Source organism: Solea senegalensis, linkage group LG5 (genome assembly GCF_019176455.1).
Source record: "Solea senegalensis isolate Sse05_10M linkage group LG5, IFAPA_SoseM_1, whole genome shotgun sequence".
NCBI classification, from domain to species: Eukaryota; Metazoa; Chordata; class Actinopteri; order Pleuronectiformes; family Soleidae; genus Solea; species Solea senegalensis.
The window spans coordinates 1507940-1525721 of NC_058025.1; the positions used below are offsets into that span (position 1 = coordinate 1507940).

Sequence of the window (17782 nt, forward strand, 5' to 3'; positions counted from 1 at the left end):
TTTGGGTACCAGAGTAAAATGGTACAGTCCGGACGCTCGCGTTCACATGCAGTCGACGATGTTGATGTTTGTGACTCAATCAAATGGTTTATGGAGATATCGCGGTCGTTCTGATATCTGCCATTTGATCAACATGCGCTCACTTTCACATCACATCTCAACGCGAGGCGACATCCACACCACCGTGTTTTCATTTTCTTCCAAAGGTCTACTCATCCAGACTAATGGTTTGTTCCATTTGTGGTGGAAACTCTGAATTCCTGAGGTCATGGGAACTCGGATTAACCTCATGGGATTCCACAACGACTGTCACTGTAAAAACTCTGATACTTTTACCGTTAATTTCACTTCTGTCGTATTTGTTTCACAGCAAATTTCTGGTGAAAAAATGTAGGGGTGGACAATATGAGTTTAGAATTTCAAAATAAAAGTGTTTGTTTTGATACGGGACAACGTTCACAGTAAAAAAACAAATTAATGATGCAAAATGAATTTTATAAATATCAAAAATAGACAGAAACCACTGAATAACCTGTTGATAACTCTTGCCCAGAAATTTCCACTAATGTGGAAAACGCAGAGTTTTCAGTTTTCATTGCTTAAAAATGCTAAAATTCATTTGTGAAAATGAAAATGGAGTGATGTGGATGTAGCCTCAGATCATGTCAGAACATGCAGGACCATGATCTGGTTTTTCCCTCAGCTGCTCGTGAGATAATCCGACCAATCCAACCCAAAAATGTTCCCTTCAGCACTTTCCTTCTATGCTGATGATGCAACGCAGCACACAAGGATGATATCAGGTGGAAACTCCCCCGACTTTCATGGTTTCATACTGATTCAGCAGGTCACCTCAGATTAGACACCCTGAAATCCTTGTAATCCTTCCAGAGATTTTCCCGGCACAGGGAGAATCCTCCAGACTCCCCCCTCTCCGCCGTGAACACCCCCCATCGCGCGGCGTGTTTGTGCTACATGTTCGGGGATGATAACGGCGGCGGGTCGGGCCGGGCCGTGGATTAGAGAGCGGAGACAATGTTTTAACAGGAGTCGCAGCATGTGGCCTTTTATCTGACACAGCCACAGTTCATCGTGGTCAAATCGCACAAAACCAGAGGGGAGCAGGGCTTACGCCAACAATTATCACATGAATGAAGGTTCTGGAGGGCGCACACATGTCCATACAACCACCCCCCAATCTACCCCCACCCCTACACACACACACACGCTCAGTCTCCATCAATCTCTCAATCATGGAGCCTGACGAGTGCACGGACAAGTGGACGTGAAGAATAAGAAGAATAGAAACATGCACAGGCTCACACAGCTATTCTTATCAGGACCATTCATTTACATAGACTAAACCAAGCCTGATCACTAACCTTAACCACAACACTAACCTTAACCACCAGGTCCTCAGAAACAAGGAGGTTCTGCCTCATTAGGACCAGGTTTTGGTCTTCATCAGGACTACTGGTCCTCATAAGGTGAGAGTAACAAATACAAGAAGATTTCTTCTGCTTAAAGAAAAACAAACATCCTTCTGCAGTTTTTACAGGACCGATGCTCTTGTCTCCGCCCGCCCCTGCTCTGCTGCTGCATACACACAAACGCTCCCTCAGTCAGGTCTGATAGTTATGCAGAGGCAGAATAAGAAGAAGAACAACAAAAATCAACAAAAGTAACTCAGAAAGGAGGTTCTGCGCTCTCTCTGACACAAACCGTCGATCCGCAGCTCACCAACTTCTCCCCGGTGTCGTATCGATTGTTGCCTGAAGCGCTGCAGTTAATAAGCAGCGGTTACATAACGGGAAGATTTACTCAACGACCACGGCCCAAAAAATGTGCCGTAATCGTTCCATTTATCTTTTCTTGTTTTGGTTTCAAGAAAATAACAAAATAAGGCCACATGCTATAAATGAGCCTTGTAAGGGGGTTTGGTTGGGGTTTGGGGTTTGGGGTTTGGGGGGGGGTGAAAGGTAGAGACAGAGAGACTAACATTCACAAGCCAACAATGAATTCAATTCATGGCTTCAGTTTGGCTGCGGTGCTGCAGGACAAAAAAAAAAGTGTGGTTAATGAGGATTTCTCTGTTATTCTGCAGCAGCAGTTACAGAAACACTGAGGTTCATTCAGAGGGAAAAACGCCGTCGCTGACACTTTTCACACCACTCACACACCACTTACCCTATATATACATACATATATATACAGATATATACTTATACACATACATATATACACATACAACATTTTCTGACGTTTTACGGATCAAACAAGTACTCGATTAACGGAGAAATGAATCGACAGATGAATTGAGTATGAGAATAATCGTTAGTTGCAGCTGTGTTTTTGTAACCAGGAAGAGGATTATCTCCTTTAAACTTGTTTCAGATTACAAATTGCGACGTGAGTGGAAACAGAAATCTGATCACCTCGGATTTTCAAATCAGATTTGTGTCACTTCATTGGGGCAATTATCGGCACAAAATAAAAGAGATTTCTTTGGGATTTTGACGATAACGATAATTAGACAATATCCTTTCAAAATACAACTTTAATAGTCTGAACTATTGTGTACAGACTCTTACTTACAGGCTCAAAGGGTTAGGATTAGGGTTCATCAAGGTAATATATCAAAAAGAAAGAAAATGGTATTTATATTTTATAAATGTGTTTGAAAAATCTTGACAAACTTGTGATTTAATTTTGAGATGGCAAGTTGAAAAGAATAGTTTTCCTGATGAAGGTCTGGGACAAAAGCTTGCAGGTCTAGACAGCGTGCAAGAGTCTCTTAAACTGCTTCCAAATCTGTAATCTGGATCAGATCCGGATAAAACTGTGATAAAAAAGTGTGTGATCCTGCGTACGCGTACCAAATTTCAATCTGAAGAGTTTTGTCAAAAACTGTAGACAGAACGTTAACAGAAGGACGAACTTACAGACGATGGAAACGTGACCTGCTTAGTGGAAAACTGGATTGGATTCTGTCAAATTAATAATTTCACCGACATTGTACACATGGAATTAACTGTGCAGTTTACCTGTTGGTGCTGAGACAGTCGTGGGGACACTGGTCCTGCGTCCTCTCTCCGCCGTGACACTGATGGTGTACAACATGCCGGGCGTCAGGCCCTTCAGGACGTGAGTCTCCGTGCCGACCGGGATCGTGTCCTCGCGCCTGTGGCCGTCCGCGGACACGTGCACCAGTCTGTAGGCGTCCATTTTGGCGAGAGGACGCTTCCACTCCAGTGTGATGGTGGTTTCTGACACTTCGGTCACCGTCAGGTCTTTGGGAGCGTCCAGAGCTGAGAGGAGACGAAGGGACGAGAGGAGGGGAGAGGAGGAGAGAGGAGGGGAGAGAGGAGAGAGGAGAGGATATTCAAGAGTTAAAAAAAAAGAGACAAGACCAAGAAAAATCTCTTTAAAAACATGAAAACATCGTCTGGCACATTTGTTTTGAGTTTCTTCTTCTCGACTGCCAAGTCACAATATTCATTTAAACAATAACAACATTTTCACAAAACTGTTTTGTTTTTTTTTGTTCCTTCTCCAGCAAACATTTGTTTTATGTTCACATATTAAATTAAATTAAGACAAAGAAGCAGCAGCGCTACACAGCCTCTCATTAGACCTGCTGTCCTGCAAGAGCTGCTCACGAGCAAACTAGCAGCGCGTTTACTAGCTTTTTAGCAACTATACAAGCTAGTTTCTCAGCTTGTTAGCAAGAGAAACTAAGAAACTAGCAGCTAGTTGGTGGAAAGAATAGCTGCTAGTTTAAGTTAAGTAAAGTTTAGTTAAGTAAAGTAACAGCTAGTTTCCTAGCTTATAACAAACAGGAGAACGTTTCTTAACTGTTCAGCAAAGCTAAGCTAGCTAGTGAGTAGCAGGCAGCTTCTCAGTAACTACCAGCTAGTTACTTACCTTTTTAGCAACTAGGGGCTAGTTTCTTAGCTTCTTGTCCATTAGTAGCTTGTTTCTCAGTGAACTAGCAGCTAATTTCTGAGTTTTTCAGCCTTTTAACAACTAGTAGCTTATTTCTCAGCTTCATAGTTTCTAGCAGCTAGCCTTTTAGCAAAATGTAATGTTTAGTGTAGTCTTGATTTGTTTTAGTACTTAGTTTTGGTACTTTTGTCGATTAGTGAAAAAGAGTGTCTCTCTATACATTTACTATGTAAGACATATTTGTAATTTAAAATAAACTTTGACATAAAACAATGACTAGGTGTGTGTGTGTGTCCCATGTATTCAGACACACACGAGCACAGACTGATGAAATCCTCTCACCGGTCACGGCGTTGGTCGTCGTGGGCAGACTCTCGCGCTCATCTTTCACCGCCGTGACTCCCATCCCGTACTCTGTGCCGGGTCTCAGGCCTGGACAACGACGACAACAGAGGTCATAAAAAGCCACGTCATGTTTTGTTAGTACACATCCATTGAGGTGTCACTAAATGAACGATTGGGAGAGGGAGAGGGACTCTGGAGTCGAGTGGCCAGCTGTTTCTTCTAATGGCTCCGGCGCCTGAAGCACAACACAAAAAGACTCTCATGCGGCTTGATTGCATAATAGATCGCAGCCTAATTGCATTTCATGGTAAGCCTTTGCTTGGCGGCGAAACATCAGCGCTTATATTTGCATTGATGGATCTATAGGGCCCTTGTCGCCGCACAGAAACACCACTTGCTATGATGATACAGCGGGCCGCGGTGGCTCTTTGGTCTCAATAATTAAGCCTCACGCTCGGTCCGATCGCTCCTAATTTTGTTATTAACTCCAACAGAGGTCATCGCACGCAGAGTCTTACAGCATGAAATTACACCCAATGCCCAGGAAACGCATTATCAATAAAACCATGAGCGTGAAGGCAATTACAGATAATAACTGTGTGAAAGGAGTGTGTGTGTGTGTGTGTGTGTGTGTGACAAGCCTCCCAAGGACAAAGAATTGGGGGCAGACAAAGACACAGTTAGCCTGTTGTTGTTGTTTCTTTCTCATCACATCTAATCCTGCAGTGTGAAAGAAAATAAACACTTCACTTAGAAATACATAAAAAAAACTGGATTATACCAGTGATTTTGACCAGTGGGAAATTTGTAATCAACATTCAGTCACACTGCGTCTAATGACTCGCTAAGGGGAATCTTGGACTTAGTAAAGTAACATTACAGCGTGTATGAATTGCCAGTAACTCCCCTTATCCATGTAAGTGGTGTATGTTTGTATCACTAAATCATTAAACACTAAATTATGAAAATCCTCAGTAAATAAAGGATAACCGAAGATATTAGTGATATTCACAACATAAAAACTGGCCAAAGTTGTACATTTAGATTGTCTTTTCTACATTTCTACTAAGGATTTAAACTTTGTTATGATGCTGTTCATCTAGACTTATGATTTCTGACTTCTTTCTTTTGATATTGTACTTGTTTAACAATAAAAATAAAAAGTTTAGAGTACCAGTATTCAAAATAGTAAAACTAAAAAGCACTGACATCATGAAACGTCTATGAAAACGTTTGTTTCCTCTGCACCAAATCCCATTAAGAAAAATCATCACTTTTAGCTAAGAGGGTCACTGTCAGGCTGCCGTGTTTGTTTGGTTTGTGACACTTGGTTAAATCCAAACGAAGGATTTCAAACACCGACGTCACAAGAAATAACACATTTCAACTATGTCACGTAGCTCGAGGCGGATCGACAACTCCTGCGCTCTATCGCGTAAAAACGCTGATTTTCTCTATGGACTTTGGTGTGGGAGAGTGAGTGTGTTGACATTATAAAGTCTTCCTTTAAAGGGATAATTCAGGTTTTTTTAATGTGTGGTTGTGTGGGGGCACTGACGCAAAAGCCTTCACCACTGACAACAACAACAACAACAACAACAAGAACCACCGAGTGGTTTTTCTAATAAAACGTCGCACAAACATCTCCTCACATATGAAACAGAGCCAGTCCACTCTGCAGAAACACAAGAGTGACCCTTTAACGGCACGTTTTCCAGCTGTGTCGTCTGGAAACACAGTGCTAATGAGCTAATTATCAGCTGTAAACACGGAGCGCGCGTGTGTGTGTGTGTGTGTTGAGCAGCTCCTGAAGCAGGTTGTTCTCTAACAGGAGCAGCGATCGATACCGGCCTTGGCCTAATTTCATGATCACATGGTTAGTGAGTGAGTGTGAGTGAGTGAGTGATTTAATTAAATAGTCTGTTAACAGCAGAATCGCTCGTTCTTTGAACTTGGAAACAGACTTGTGTCACACAGAGCATAATTACACGTTACACACTGAAATACCTGAGAAACTTTGGTACCATGTTATTTTAAGTGTAACTAAACCTATAAACCAAGTTTTTAAGTGTAAACTGTGTGTATATGGTGATGTTTTGGTTGATCCCGGTGCTAATCGTCAGAGTAAAGTATAATAAATCAATGTATCTACTGCCCTCTCTGGTCAAACACCTGCTACTGCATTCAGATTTTGACACTGGCTTTCTAACACATGAAAACAAGTCTACGTGAATTACGTTTTTAATCATATTTTCATTGTGGACAAACAACAAACACAGTACTGTGGGAAAACGATGATGTCATAGTCCCGCCTCTTTCTTACTCTCGCCTGGCTCATGAAAAACGATAAAGATTGAACTTTAGTCCATTCTTTCGTCATCATCTTGTCACAGACTCCTCCCCCTTTACACTAAAGCTGTTAGCAAAAGCGTTGTTGCATTTTTCAAAATCAGGCATTTGATGGAGCCTGGGTTTAGCTAGCTACACTGGTTTATTCAGACTTTTCTAAGTCTTCTAAGTCATTTTCAAACCCAAACCCTCTGTGACAAAATATCACAGAGGGTTTGGGTTTGAAAATGGAAGAAAACAACCCTGAGATTCACAGTAAAAGTTTTTCAACAACAACAATGTACAGAACCGGAACGATGTTTGGTGTTTGAAGAGCATGAAGCACTTTGTAGACTCGTGTCAGTGATGAGAAATATAACTGAAGATGTAGAACGTCTGTGATCTGCTTCTTCTCTACACGATTCAACCAGTCGCACCAGAGTTAGTCAAGGGTTTATCTGGTGTTGTGTAGTCCTTGTGAGATGTTGTAAAGTGTGTGTGTGTGTGTGTGTGTGTGTGATTGCGGGTCAGTACCGGTGATCTTGGCCTGCGTGGTTTCCTTCGGTCCCGCGGTGAAGAGCAGTTCTCCGTGTTCGCCTCCGGACAGCGTTCCGTACTTGATGCGGTAGTTGTCCACCTGCGCGTGACTGTTGGTCCACTCCAGGGTGATGGTCTCGTCGGTCAGTTCCACCGTCTGCAGGTCTCTGGGGGCGTCCAGGTCTGAACACACACACACACACACACACACACAGAGTTTGACTTTAAAACACTTCCTAATTTTAAAACTTCCTCTCAACGCATTGAAAAAAAGAATTTTAATTGAGATCGTTGTGCACTGTAAAGTGATAAATAGAACTTTTCTCACAGAACAATGTGATATGAATGAGTGAATAAGTCACTTGTTTGTTACTGCGATAGTTTTATAACCATTTTAGTATATAGTATATATTCAGTTATAAATATCACTTTTTAAATACTATTATCTATCTTAACTCTTGCTTCTTGATTTGAAGTTGTCCACATGTTATAACAGTATTTTATCTGTCTGTTTATGATATGAATACATTTATTTTTCATTATAAATATGCTTTTATTGTGAAGTTTACTTCATTTCACATCAAAACAAACACTTTTACTTCGAGATTCTGTAAAATATTTGAATAAATATCTTTTTTGCGATATCTTGACTGTGATCACAAATGTCATCATTACTGTCCGTGTATGATTAAGATAAGATAAGATAAGATAAGAAAAGATAAGTCCATTATTTGTCCCGCAGTGGGGAAATGTACATTGTTACAGCAGCAAGACAGTAAAGATAAAGATAATAAATAATAAACATGCATTACCAAAAAAGAAAATTACTATTTTCTAATAATTATTATTATTGTTAAACTAAGTTAGAGAGATGTCAGTAAAGACCACACTGTTACTGAAGGTGTACTTCCTGTTGCCAATAGGTGGCGCATTGACTGGCTTTGTAGGTTATCCTTAAAAAAAGAAGATGAAAAAGAATGGAGACGAGGCAGAAACCTGCTGTGGGAACACAACGCCTGTTAAACTCGGTCAGATTGTGAATTCCACAGGTCCTGTTGTGCACCCCGAGTTTGGTGAGCCGTGAAAACTGTGCTCAAACAGTAGATGAGGGCCGGTCAGTGTCGGGGCAGCGATTCCTGAGCTCATAGTGGAGCACACATGCGTGTATAACAGGATGTAACGACTCGTAAACAGCTGTGAGTGAAGCGTACGTGTGGTCCTGACGTGCAGCGCTCAGCAGGTCCTGAGACTCCTAATAAACCTTCATCATCATCATCATCATCTTTTCCACCCTGGTCGTAAAGAGGAAGTGTTTTTTTACCTGTGAGGAAGGACTCGTACACTGGAATGCTGCTTCTGTCTCCCAGCCGCGCCGTCAGGGAAACCTCGTAGTGGGTGTCGGGGGCGAGGCCTCCCAGGTGATACTGGGTGTCGGTGTTGCTCAGCTCCACCACGCTGCGGTCGCTGGGATCCGAGCTCGGTCCGTACGAGACGCTCACGCCTTCCACGTGAGCCACGGGCTGGAACCAGGTCACCAGGGCGGTGGTGTCCGTCACGTCGCGTACGTCCACGCGGCTGGGAGCGTCGATTCCTGCGGGAGGAGACAGTTTGTTAGACGTCTAATCTGAGTGATTATACAACGCTTTTATGGTTTATTGAACTTTAGTTAGTTCTTTGGTTGTTCCTGGTCAAACATGACCACCAGGAAACGACTACGTCATTCAACAGATGGAATCGTGTTCCAGTTGAGAAGATAGAAGAACACCTCGTGAATACAGAGTTCCAAGAACAAATGGAACGCACTAACATGTCTCATCAAGACTCTCTTATGGTTTATTGTTCCTGGTCAAACATGGCAGCCATGAACGGCTGGGAATGATGTGTTCCATTTAGTTTTAGTTGAGAAGACGGAAGAAACCATGGACTCAAACATAACTTGACATTATTATCTAGACATTATTAGCAATACCAGTCAATAACAGTACAGTAGTGTGTTTGTGCTATTGATTTACTTTTTAACAAATATGACAGAAGTGCTGTTAACAGTTAAAGAAGCAGTGTTCTTTTATGGTTGCATATGTCTTGGAATCCAAAAGTCAGGGTTGTTGTTGTTGTTACTCTGAGTTTCCAAGTTGGAAATCTGAGTTCAGGGGGCGTTTCCACCTTGTGAATTCCGATTTCCAACAACAAATGGAACGCACCGATGTGTCTCATCAAGACTTTTATGGTTTACTGAACTTTAACTTTAGTTCTTTGGATTTTTCTGGTCAAAAACTGAAGAACTGGGAGTGATCACCCCCCAGTTCATCACGTTCCAGATGAGAAGTTGGGAAAAAAACCTGAACACAAATGTAACTCGGGATAGACAGTGTTAGCCATTGTTAGCCATCGTTAGCCATCGTTAGCCATTGCTAGTAATACAAGTCAATAACAATCTGTCCAGTATTTTCCGAGCTCGGACAAAAATCTCTCTAGATCGCAGTCTATTTTTTTCGATGTTTTAGAACATCTGAATATAGACACTAAATTTGATTTCGGTTTGGATTAGAGCAGGATTCATTTTCAGCGGCACAAAACTGTTTAATTACGGCAAATTCTGCACCTTTTTACCGTTTTCCCTGTATTGTGTAAATAGTCGGGTGCTACGTCGTGTGGCTTTGTTTTGTTCTGTGAATCCCGATCGTCACAACATCACAATCGTATTCATGAATGCAGCTGATCGTTTGAGAGACGCGCAGACGGCGCTTTCCCGTTTATTTATAGATCAAACCCCCTGCGTCCGTGAAGGACGACTTTTCGCCGGCGGCGAAATTGATCCGTCACACAAAAGCAACTTTGGGAAAGTCGACCCTCTGTGCCGCGCTGATAAAATGAAGAGTGTGAGCTTAACGTTTCCCGTTTTAAACGTCTCTGTGGTTCTCCTGGGAGGCTGGAGCTCCTCTGAGCCCCGACTGCTCCACTGACACACAGTAGGCCTGGCAGGAAGAGGAGGGGGGAGGGGCCAGACTTCACACAGTTAGCTGCTCAGCATGTAAATCCCACAGTACACACCACTGGCTGCTGTAACGTGGGACAATAAGAGTGAATCTCCACCTGACACTGTGTCAAGAACTGTCATAATCATTTGCAGAGCGGCCATTTTGCATTGATGTTTATTGCTAACAGTGGCTCTGTTGCTAAATACAATTCAGTCATCATCGGTTTGATTATTTACACCTGTGCTTTTCCTACTGAGGTCCAAACAGATAACAGACCTACAGAACTCAGTGAGCTGATGTCACACAACAAAAAACGCCATTTTGGCAGGAACATGACACTGCACATCCATAGTCTTAGGGGGTTGGAATCAGAGGGAACCTCTTGATACGCACTGATAATAACATGACACAACAATTCTGCGATAATTACTATATGATGAGGCTTTTGTTTAGCGATAAATCACGATATCTGCAGGATTTATTCACAACATAGAGAACGTTTGATGTTGTCAAACCGTTAAAACTTGAAACCTGCTCTGGTGCTGTTCATTTGTTTTTACGAGTTTTTCCTGCCAACATGGCGGCGTCAACAAACTGACGTCTGCTTTCTGACACAATATATGATATGATGATCATTTAATCCAAATTTAGGCCAGTATTCAGATGTGGTCCAGAGCTGTTTACTTTTAAAAAACAAACAAACTACAGATTGACAGATTTAGTCAAAATGAGACATTGTTGTGTCACAGTGGCGGCAAATCACTCTTGTACCAATTTAAAGTGCTTTTATGTTGACGTTACTCCAGGGGAAATCCATCATTCATGCGATTTAAAGCGTGTGATTGGGACGTAAAGTGTTTTCGCAGGACACAGAGCGGTTTGTGCTGCTTGTAAGAAAAACAGATCCAGACAATAAAAGAGAGGAACAGTCGTAATCTTTGCTTTTCTACAGAAGTCCAACACGGTCGTTCATGACAGCGCCGCCGCCGCTCAAACCGCTTTTGCTTTAGAAGACAAATATTGTTATGACAGGCCTGCGATGACATTTCCACATATGTGTGTTTACTCTGGCCCCGCGCGCACATGGATCTCACACTAAAAATAAGCAGCGGCCCGGAGCCTGGAAGCAGCTGCCGTTTATTAAAAACCTACAACGTGGAGCGATCGGGGAACATAACGGCGCTCGTCTGATGTGCTCTGCAGAAACAGGAGTCTCTCAGGGGGAACGTGGAGTGAAGGTTTCACTTTTCACTCAGTCACAAGTTCTCCGTTTTGACTTGAGCTCCAGTCAAAATCTGACCGTTTTTAAGTGTTTTTTATTTTATTGATTCAATACTTAAATTCTGATCAACCTACTGAATTTTTGACTGGTTTACTCATCGTAGTCGCACCTTTTCCCAGTCTAAACTGAAATGGAAATTGGAAATGAATGGGTGAAACTGAATTTTCAGTGTGTTATTTTAATTTTCATTCAATGGATTTTGAGGGGTTTATTCAATTTTTAATGCCATTTAATGCTCCCACCATAGGAAATGAATGGGTAAAAGTATAATGTATTCATCGTGCAGACAGAACCACTGTATTTTCATTAGATTTCTTGAATTTAATTTTATAAACACTTTATATGAATGAATGAGTATATTATGACACTGAATGTTAATAGTTTATATAATTTACTCACACTTTGATGCTTCCGGTCAAAAATGACCACCATATGAAATGAATGGGTAAGATTATGTTATGTTTATCCTACAGAGCAGCACTGAAATGAGTGGTTTATTCAACCTCTTATGCCATGTGGGAAATAATGAACATTGAATTTTAATAGTTTACTCACGTTCGTGACAACTTTGGTATTCAAAGCTGATCAAAATTGATCTAACTCGTGAACTAAATAATGTTTATCCAACAGATGGAACACTGAATTGTCGATGTTTTTTCTTTAATTTAATTTTTAGTGGTTGATATAACTTGGTCACAACCTTTAGTGTTCCCCCATCAAAAATGACCACCATATGAAATGAATGGGGAATCATGTCTTTATCTAATGGATTCAACACAGAATTTTCAGGGTTTTTTACTTTTTACTTTTTTCTCATTGAATTTTGAGTAGCTTACTAAATTTCATCACACTTTTGGTATTCCGGTCAAAAACGGCCACCAGAGGAAATGAAAACGGTGAAAATGACATGTTCATCCAACAGATGTATGCTCATGCATTCGCCCACTTAAACATTATGTGTTATATCTGCTTATAACCTTCCATTTTACTCCATAATCCCATTCAATGTGCAAAAATCTATTAAAAACGTTCAACCTCATTGTCTTTGTTTTTATTGATCGCCGTGGAACAATCCTCCAGCCTTTATTGCCCCTATGGAGCTGTGGTGATATCTCATAACTTACCGATATGGCTGAAAAATCCATATATCTGTTCTCTAACCTGGACTAAATCACAACAACACAGTGAAATCTAATGAGCCAATCGCTCACGGTGGAACGTGTGTGTGCGGGGGGACAGACGGACCAGATGTACGACTCACTGAACCTCTCGACGGTTCGGAGGTGACAACCTGTGGTTGACAGCTGCAGGTGACGCCTCGTCCCACACATTACGCTCTATTTGTGGAAAATGCCCTCGCTCTGTGCGCGAGTGTGAAAACACAGACTTCAGGTGTTTATAATAGAGTCGAGAGGAGAAAGAAAATGATAGAACCTTAAATTTAAATTTAAAATATTCATGACTGGTTTACTACACTATGGTGTGAACAGGTTTTTGAAAACAGTGTAGTTTTAAGGTCAAACACATTATTAAACATTTATTGGTGAAGTATAATGTTGCAGCTGCGTATCTTCACCCCCATGTAACCTTCAGTTACCCAAAAAACACCTCAACTCCTAAATTTACAGAAATCTTTGGTTATAAAAGGTTGAATTTCGTTTGTCATTTGCCAAAAAAAAAAAGAGCAATAACATGATGTGTTAACATTAAGTTTTTGAAAGATTTCTTAAATATTTAAGGCTAATGTTATGGTAAATAAAGATTTTACACACCAAACATTTAAGAAGGATAAATTGACTACATGATAAAATCATATACTATATTTTACATCAAATTTGTATCACAAAGCAAAACAAAAGCTCATGATCTGTTTTAGATTTATCCTTGCCAAATAAATATAAATATAAACATAGTCAGATATTATGGAAAACTCGGTGGAAGAAAATGTTTCCCACATATTTTCTTTTTTGGGCAGAATCTTCACAACCCTGTTTGAAATTAGATGCATTAAATTAAGTTTAAGTAAATATTTACCAAATATGTATCAGAGATTATTAGTGATTGTGTGATACAGAGCATAAACAGTTGATTATATTTTATTTTACAGTGTGTTGTCACTCTCAAACTTCATAGAAATGACCTGGTGTGCAGCTTTGTATCCACATTTATCTCCTATATTAATGAAAATATCACCTATCAGGGTTGAGGTGATGTACTGATGAGTTCCTTCATCAATTATTAGATGCACATCAATCTTCCCTTATCAGATGAAAAGTAAAGAGTTAAGTTGAGAGTGAATGTTCACCCTCGTGGAATAAAAAGTGGAAACAAAAGCCGGATAAGCCCATTAGCAGCAGTGAATGTCCCCACTTACTTGTGACGATGTTCTTGGACGCCGGCGGCCCACGCTTCTTGTTCTTCACCACCTCCAGCTTGACCTCGTACTCCTGGCCGGGGCCCAGGCCCGACTGCTCAAAGGTGGTCTCTGGACGACCGAGCGCGTTCAGAATCTCACCGTCCTCCTCTTTCTGTCAGCACCAAAACACACCAGTCAGCAACCACTTCAAAGAGCAGACCTGGCATCATGTAAGGAGCGGAGGAGGAGGAGGTGGAGGAGGAGGAGGTGGTGGACGTCCAAATCATACATAATGGCGCTCTGGGTGGCGTTTGGATTTACGAGTTGACAGCGGACTTGGTCGTACAGAGCGCGGCTTTGACTAAATCCTCGTAGCAGTGTTTGGAGAGGTTTGTGTGAGCTCTCGAGTGGGAAAATAAAGCAGTGAAGAAAGTGGACGTTTGTGTGAGCTGGAGCCGTCGGGACACGCTAGCACTTTTCGACTGTTTTGTTTTCACATTCTGGCTCGGCCGAAAGCGTTTTCCACAGGATCTCTGCTCTTCGTGTGTGTGTGTGCGAAGGGATTACTGCGCTGGTGGAGTCTGCAGCGGCTTTAATATATGGTTTCTACTGAAGGAAAATAAGAATAATGACAGGAGATGTGCGGCAGACGCGACTTTAAGGGGCTTTATGTGAAATAAGTTGTGATCTGGAACGACAGAATATGTGTTAGCGTTTAAAACAGTGATTCCCAAACTTTACCTAACCTAAGTTTATAGTATGCACTATATTTATAGTATAAAATAGTGCAAATCAATTACTAAGACTTTGCAGCAGGAACTAAGCTGTTTCTTTAGGACTTAAAATGTTTTTGAGAACATTTTGAGATTTTCCTCTTTTTGAGACATTTTTAAGACATCTTTGAGACATTTTTTTAAGAGGTTTTTGAGAGCTGTACTGAGGCTTTTTAGGTTTGGGGACTGTCATTGTAGATCCACAGCTGCAGCTGTTTGATGAAGTGCTACGAGCTGTTATTGGATGGGTCGGGTCAGGTGACTTTATTTTACCTGTAGGTAGATTTGTTTTGAGTGAAAAGGAAGGAAGGACATCCATAACCAAACCAAACAAAACATGGACATAGAAAAGTCCTCACAAGGATTCAAACAGGATTTTAAAAAGTCAGTCATCAAATAAATAAGAAAAAAAAATGAGAAAATGTAAAAAAAAAAAAATAGTGCAAATCAATTACTGAGATTTTGCAGCAGGAACTAAACTGTTTCTTTAGGACTTAACCTTCGACACCGGGAAATTTGAATCTCTGAGCAGATGGAAGGAGCTGAAACTGTCCATTGAAACTCTGGACACAGCTGTGACTCCCCGGTCAGCTGACTGCTAGACCATTTGATAATAAGCCATGACACAAGAACGAGAGAAGGCTAAAGCCGTTCATCATGGGTGGCAAAAGGTGGAGCAATTTTCAGCGCATTAATAAACTGGCTCCACCTTTGTTGGCAGTAAAGCCAGTATTTCAATTTTCCTTCATCTCTGAAGACATTTGTGACATAATGTAGAACCGTGGGTGTCAGGACTCACCGTGTTCCTGAAGATGAGGTTCCAGCCGTCAAAGGGAATGTTCAGTGGATCCCACTGCACCTCCACGGACGACTCCCTCACTGACTTGAACTTGAGTCCTTCAGGCTCAGGCAGATCTGCGTGAAAAAGAAAGGAATAACTTAATCCAGATCTGTCAGTATTCACACGCTGAAGTCTGGGAGGAGGATCCACGTACGCGTCGCCACTCGGGCGCTGACAGGAACGCTCCTCTTGTTGCTAAGAATCGCAAAGACGTTGACCAGGTACTCGATGCCAGGTTCCAGCTCCCGGATCGTGGCCATCTTCTGGTCTCCAGGGACCCGCATGTCCAGCTCCAGGCCCCCTGGTGCTGTGGGGACGTAGGTGATCAGGTACTCAGTCACACGCATCTCATTCTCCCAGGACAGGTCCACGGTCTCGGGGGTGACCTCCACCACCTTCAGGTCCTTGGGCGGTGAGACTGTAGAGAAGCAATTTAGAAAATGTTTGTAGTTTTTCTTCCACAGAAAAGGTCAATGAGTTTGATGAAGTTACCTCAGGTTAATCCCTCTGGGATTAAAAATCTGATTTTCCAATGGAAACAACTCACATTTGGCAGAAAATATGAACATAATGAAATGAAGCAAGCACAGGAATGAAAGAAATGTGGACTTTATTTTGCTGCAACGTTCACCCAAAGCTGGTCTTTGTTATTTAATAAAGTCTATTCTAAGATTTAAGTGATTATGATAATATGGGGCAAAGTTTATAAATGAATTTAACCCTGAAACCATTTTTTTACCGACACAAATTGAAGGACATTTAATACACATCATATTGAGCGTATGTAATAAGTGATTTCATAGACGTTTTCGAGCATCTCTTGATGTTTTCTTTGTGTAGATTTTTCCCCATCGCGGGCAGTTTCCAACATTTTTCAGTGAGGTTTTCAAAACCAAAGCATTTCATCAGACTTCACTTGGACTCATCTGTCTCTGTTTGAAAACCATAATACTCACAATCATCCTGGTGTAAAAAGAGAGGCTCCACGTCTGCTATCAAATGAAAAGTGTTCCAGTGATGCAGAAGATTTGCCAGTGAAAACACACAGTATGTGAATGAAACTATCGCAGCTCTGTCAGGAGCCACAGGCTCTGTGTTTTTCTGCCAAAAGGAAAAAACTTAGATATGAAAAAAGATACGAGAGCACGTTATTAGATCTCTATCAAAGTTTCCAAAAAAACTTGTATTTTGTCAAATGAAATTGGAGCATTTGTGACGCAAATTCTGAACAACGTATCTCACTCTCACACTGCGTTCACTTGATTTTGTGTGTCTGATCAAAAAGACCAAAACAAATTAGACGTTTTCCTGCTCGATGTTCATGGTTGTGAAACTGAAAACTTCTTGTCCTGGTTCCATTTTCATCATCGAGGAAGTTAAGCCACAGGAAAACGAGACACAAGGCAGAGAATCATTCATAAATGTAAACTATAATGAGCTCTGAAGCTCTTCCATTGTTTGTGACTTTATCCTGGTCCCAGGCCAGAGTGGAACCCGTTTTCTGCATCTTCTGGTGATGAATTAGCGTCTGGGGACAACAACCAGAGCCAGTATTCTGTGGCTTCTTCTGCAGACGGTGGCTATTTGTGCTAAGACTTCAGTTTTCTATTCGCTGTTTACTTTTAGAAGTCTGACGAGCAAAGTGAGACATGACCATAGACTAGAGGGAATATAAAAAGTAGATTGAGTCTTCTGGTTTCCTCCAAGGATGCCAATGAGAAAGTCATGAGAGAGTGTAAGTATATGAGCAAATGAGTTTCTACTTCTCACTTGATTTCTGACTGAAGTAAACATTTCCCTGAGGAGTTCATGGTTAGAGCTTCAGTTCTTCTTCAACAGAACATGATGTCCATCCATTTTCTACCGCTTATCTGAGGTCAGTTCTGGGGCGCAGCAGCTTGAGCAGAGAAGCCCAGACTTCCCTCTCCCTGGCCACTTCGTCTAGCTCTTCCGGGGAGGAATCCCAAGGCGTTCCCAGGACAAGTCCTGGGTCTTTCCCAGGGCCTCTTCCCAGTGGGACATGACCGGAATTCCTCACCAGGCAGGCGTCCAGGAGGCATCCTAACCAGTTGCCTGAGCCATCTAAATAGCGACTCGACTCTGAGCCACTCCCGGATGACCAAACTTCTCATCCTATCTCTAAGGGAGAGCACAGACACCCTGCGGAGCAAACCCATTATGGCCGCTTGTATCGGCAATCTTGTTCTTTCCGAACATGATGTCAATTTTGTAAATTATGTTCCCATTTAGGCGTAAAGGTTGCCAATCATTGAGCCCCGATTGGAACAAGGGCCTTTCTGCATGGAGTTAGCATTTTCTCCCCTTGTGTGCGTGAGAATAAATTGGTCGCTGTAAATTGACCGCACGTGTGATAGTGAGAGTGAATGGTTGTTTGTC

General features: G+C 41.7%; 1 protein-coding gene across 3 annotated transcripts in view; it reads right to left on the reverse strand.

Moving 5' to 3' along the window:
• tncb (tenascin Cb) overlaps positions 1–17782 on the reverse strand; it is a 96663-nt gene that overhangs the window by 15622 nt on the left and 63259 nt on the right. For all 3 annotated transcript variants that reach the window (XM_044025687.1, XM_044025686.1, XM_044025684.1), the window contains 7 exons: positions 15540–15803; positions 15344–15459; positions 13790–13943; positions 8477–8746; positions 7153–7338; positions 4288–4377; positions 3045–3308 (listed from right to left, as the gene is read on the reverse strand). In XM_044025687.1, the coding sequence (XP_043881622.1) occupies positions 3045–3308; positions 4288–4377; positions 7153–7338; positions 8477–8746; positions 13790–13943; positions 15344–15459; positions 15540–15803 (1344 nt within the window). The remainder of the gene's footprint in view (positions 1–3044; positions 3309–4287; positions 4378–7152; positions 7339–8476; positions 8747–13789; positions 13944–15343; positions 15460–15539; positions 15804–17782) is intronic.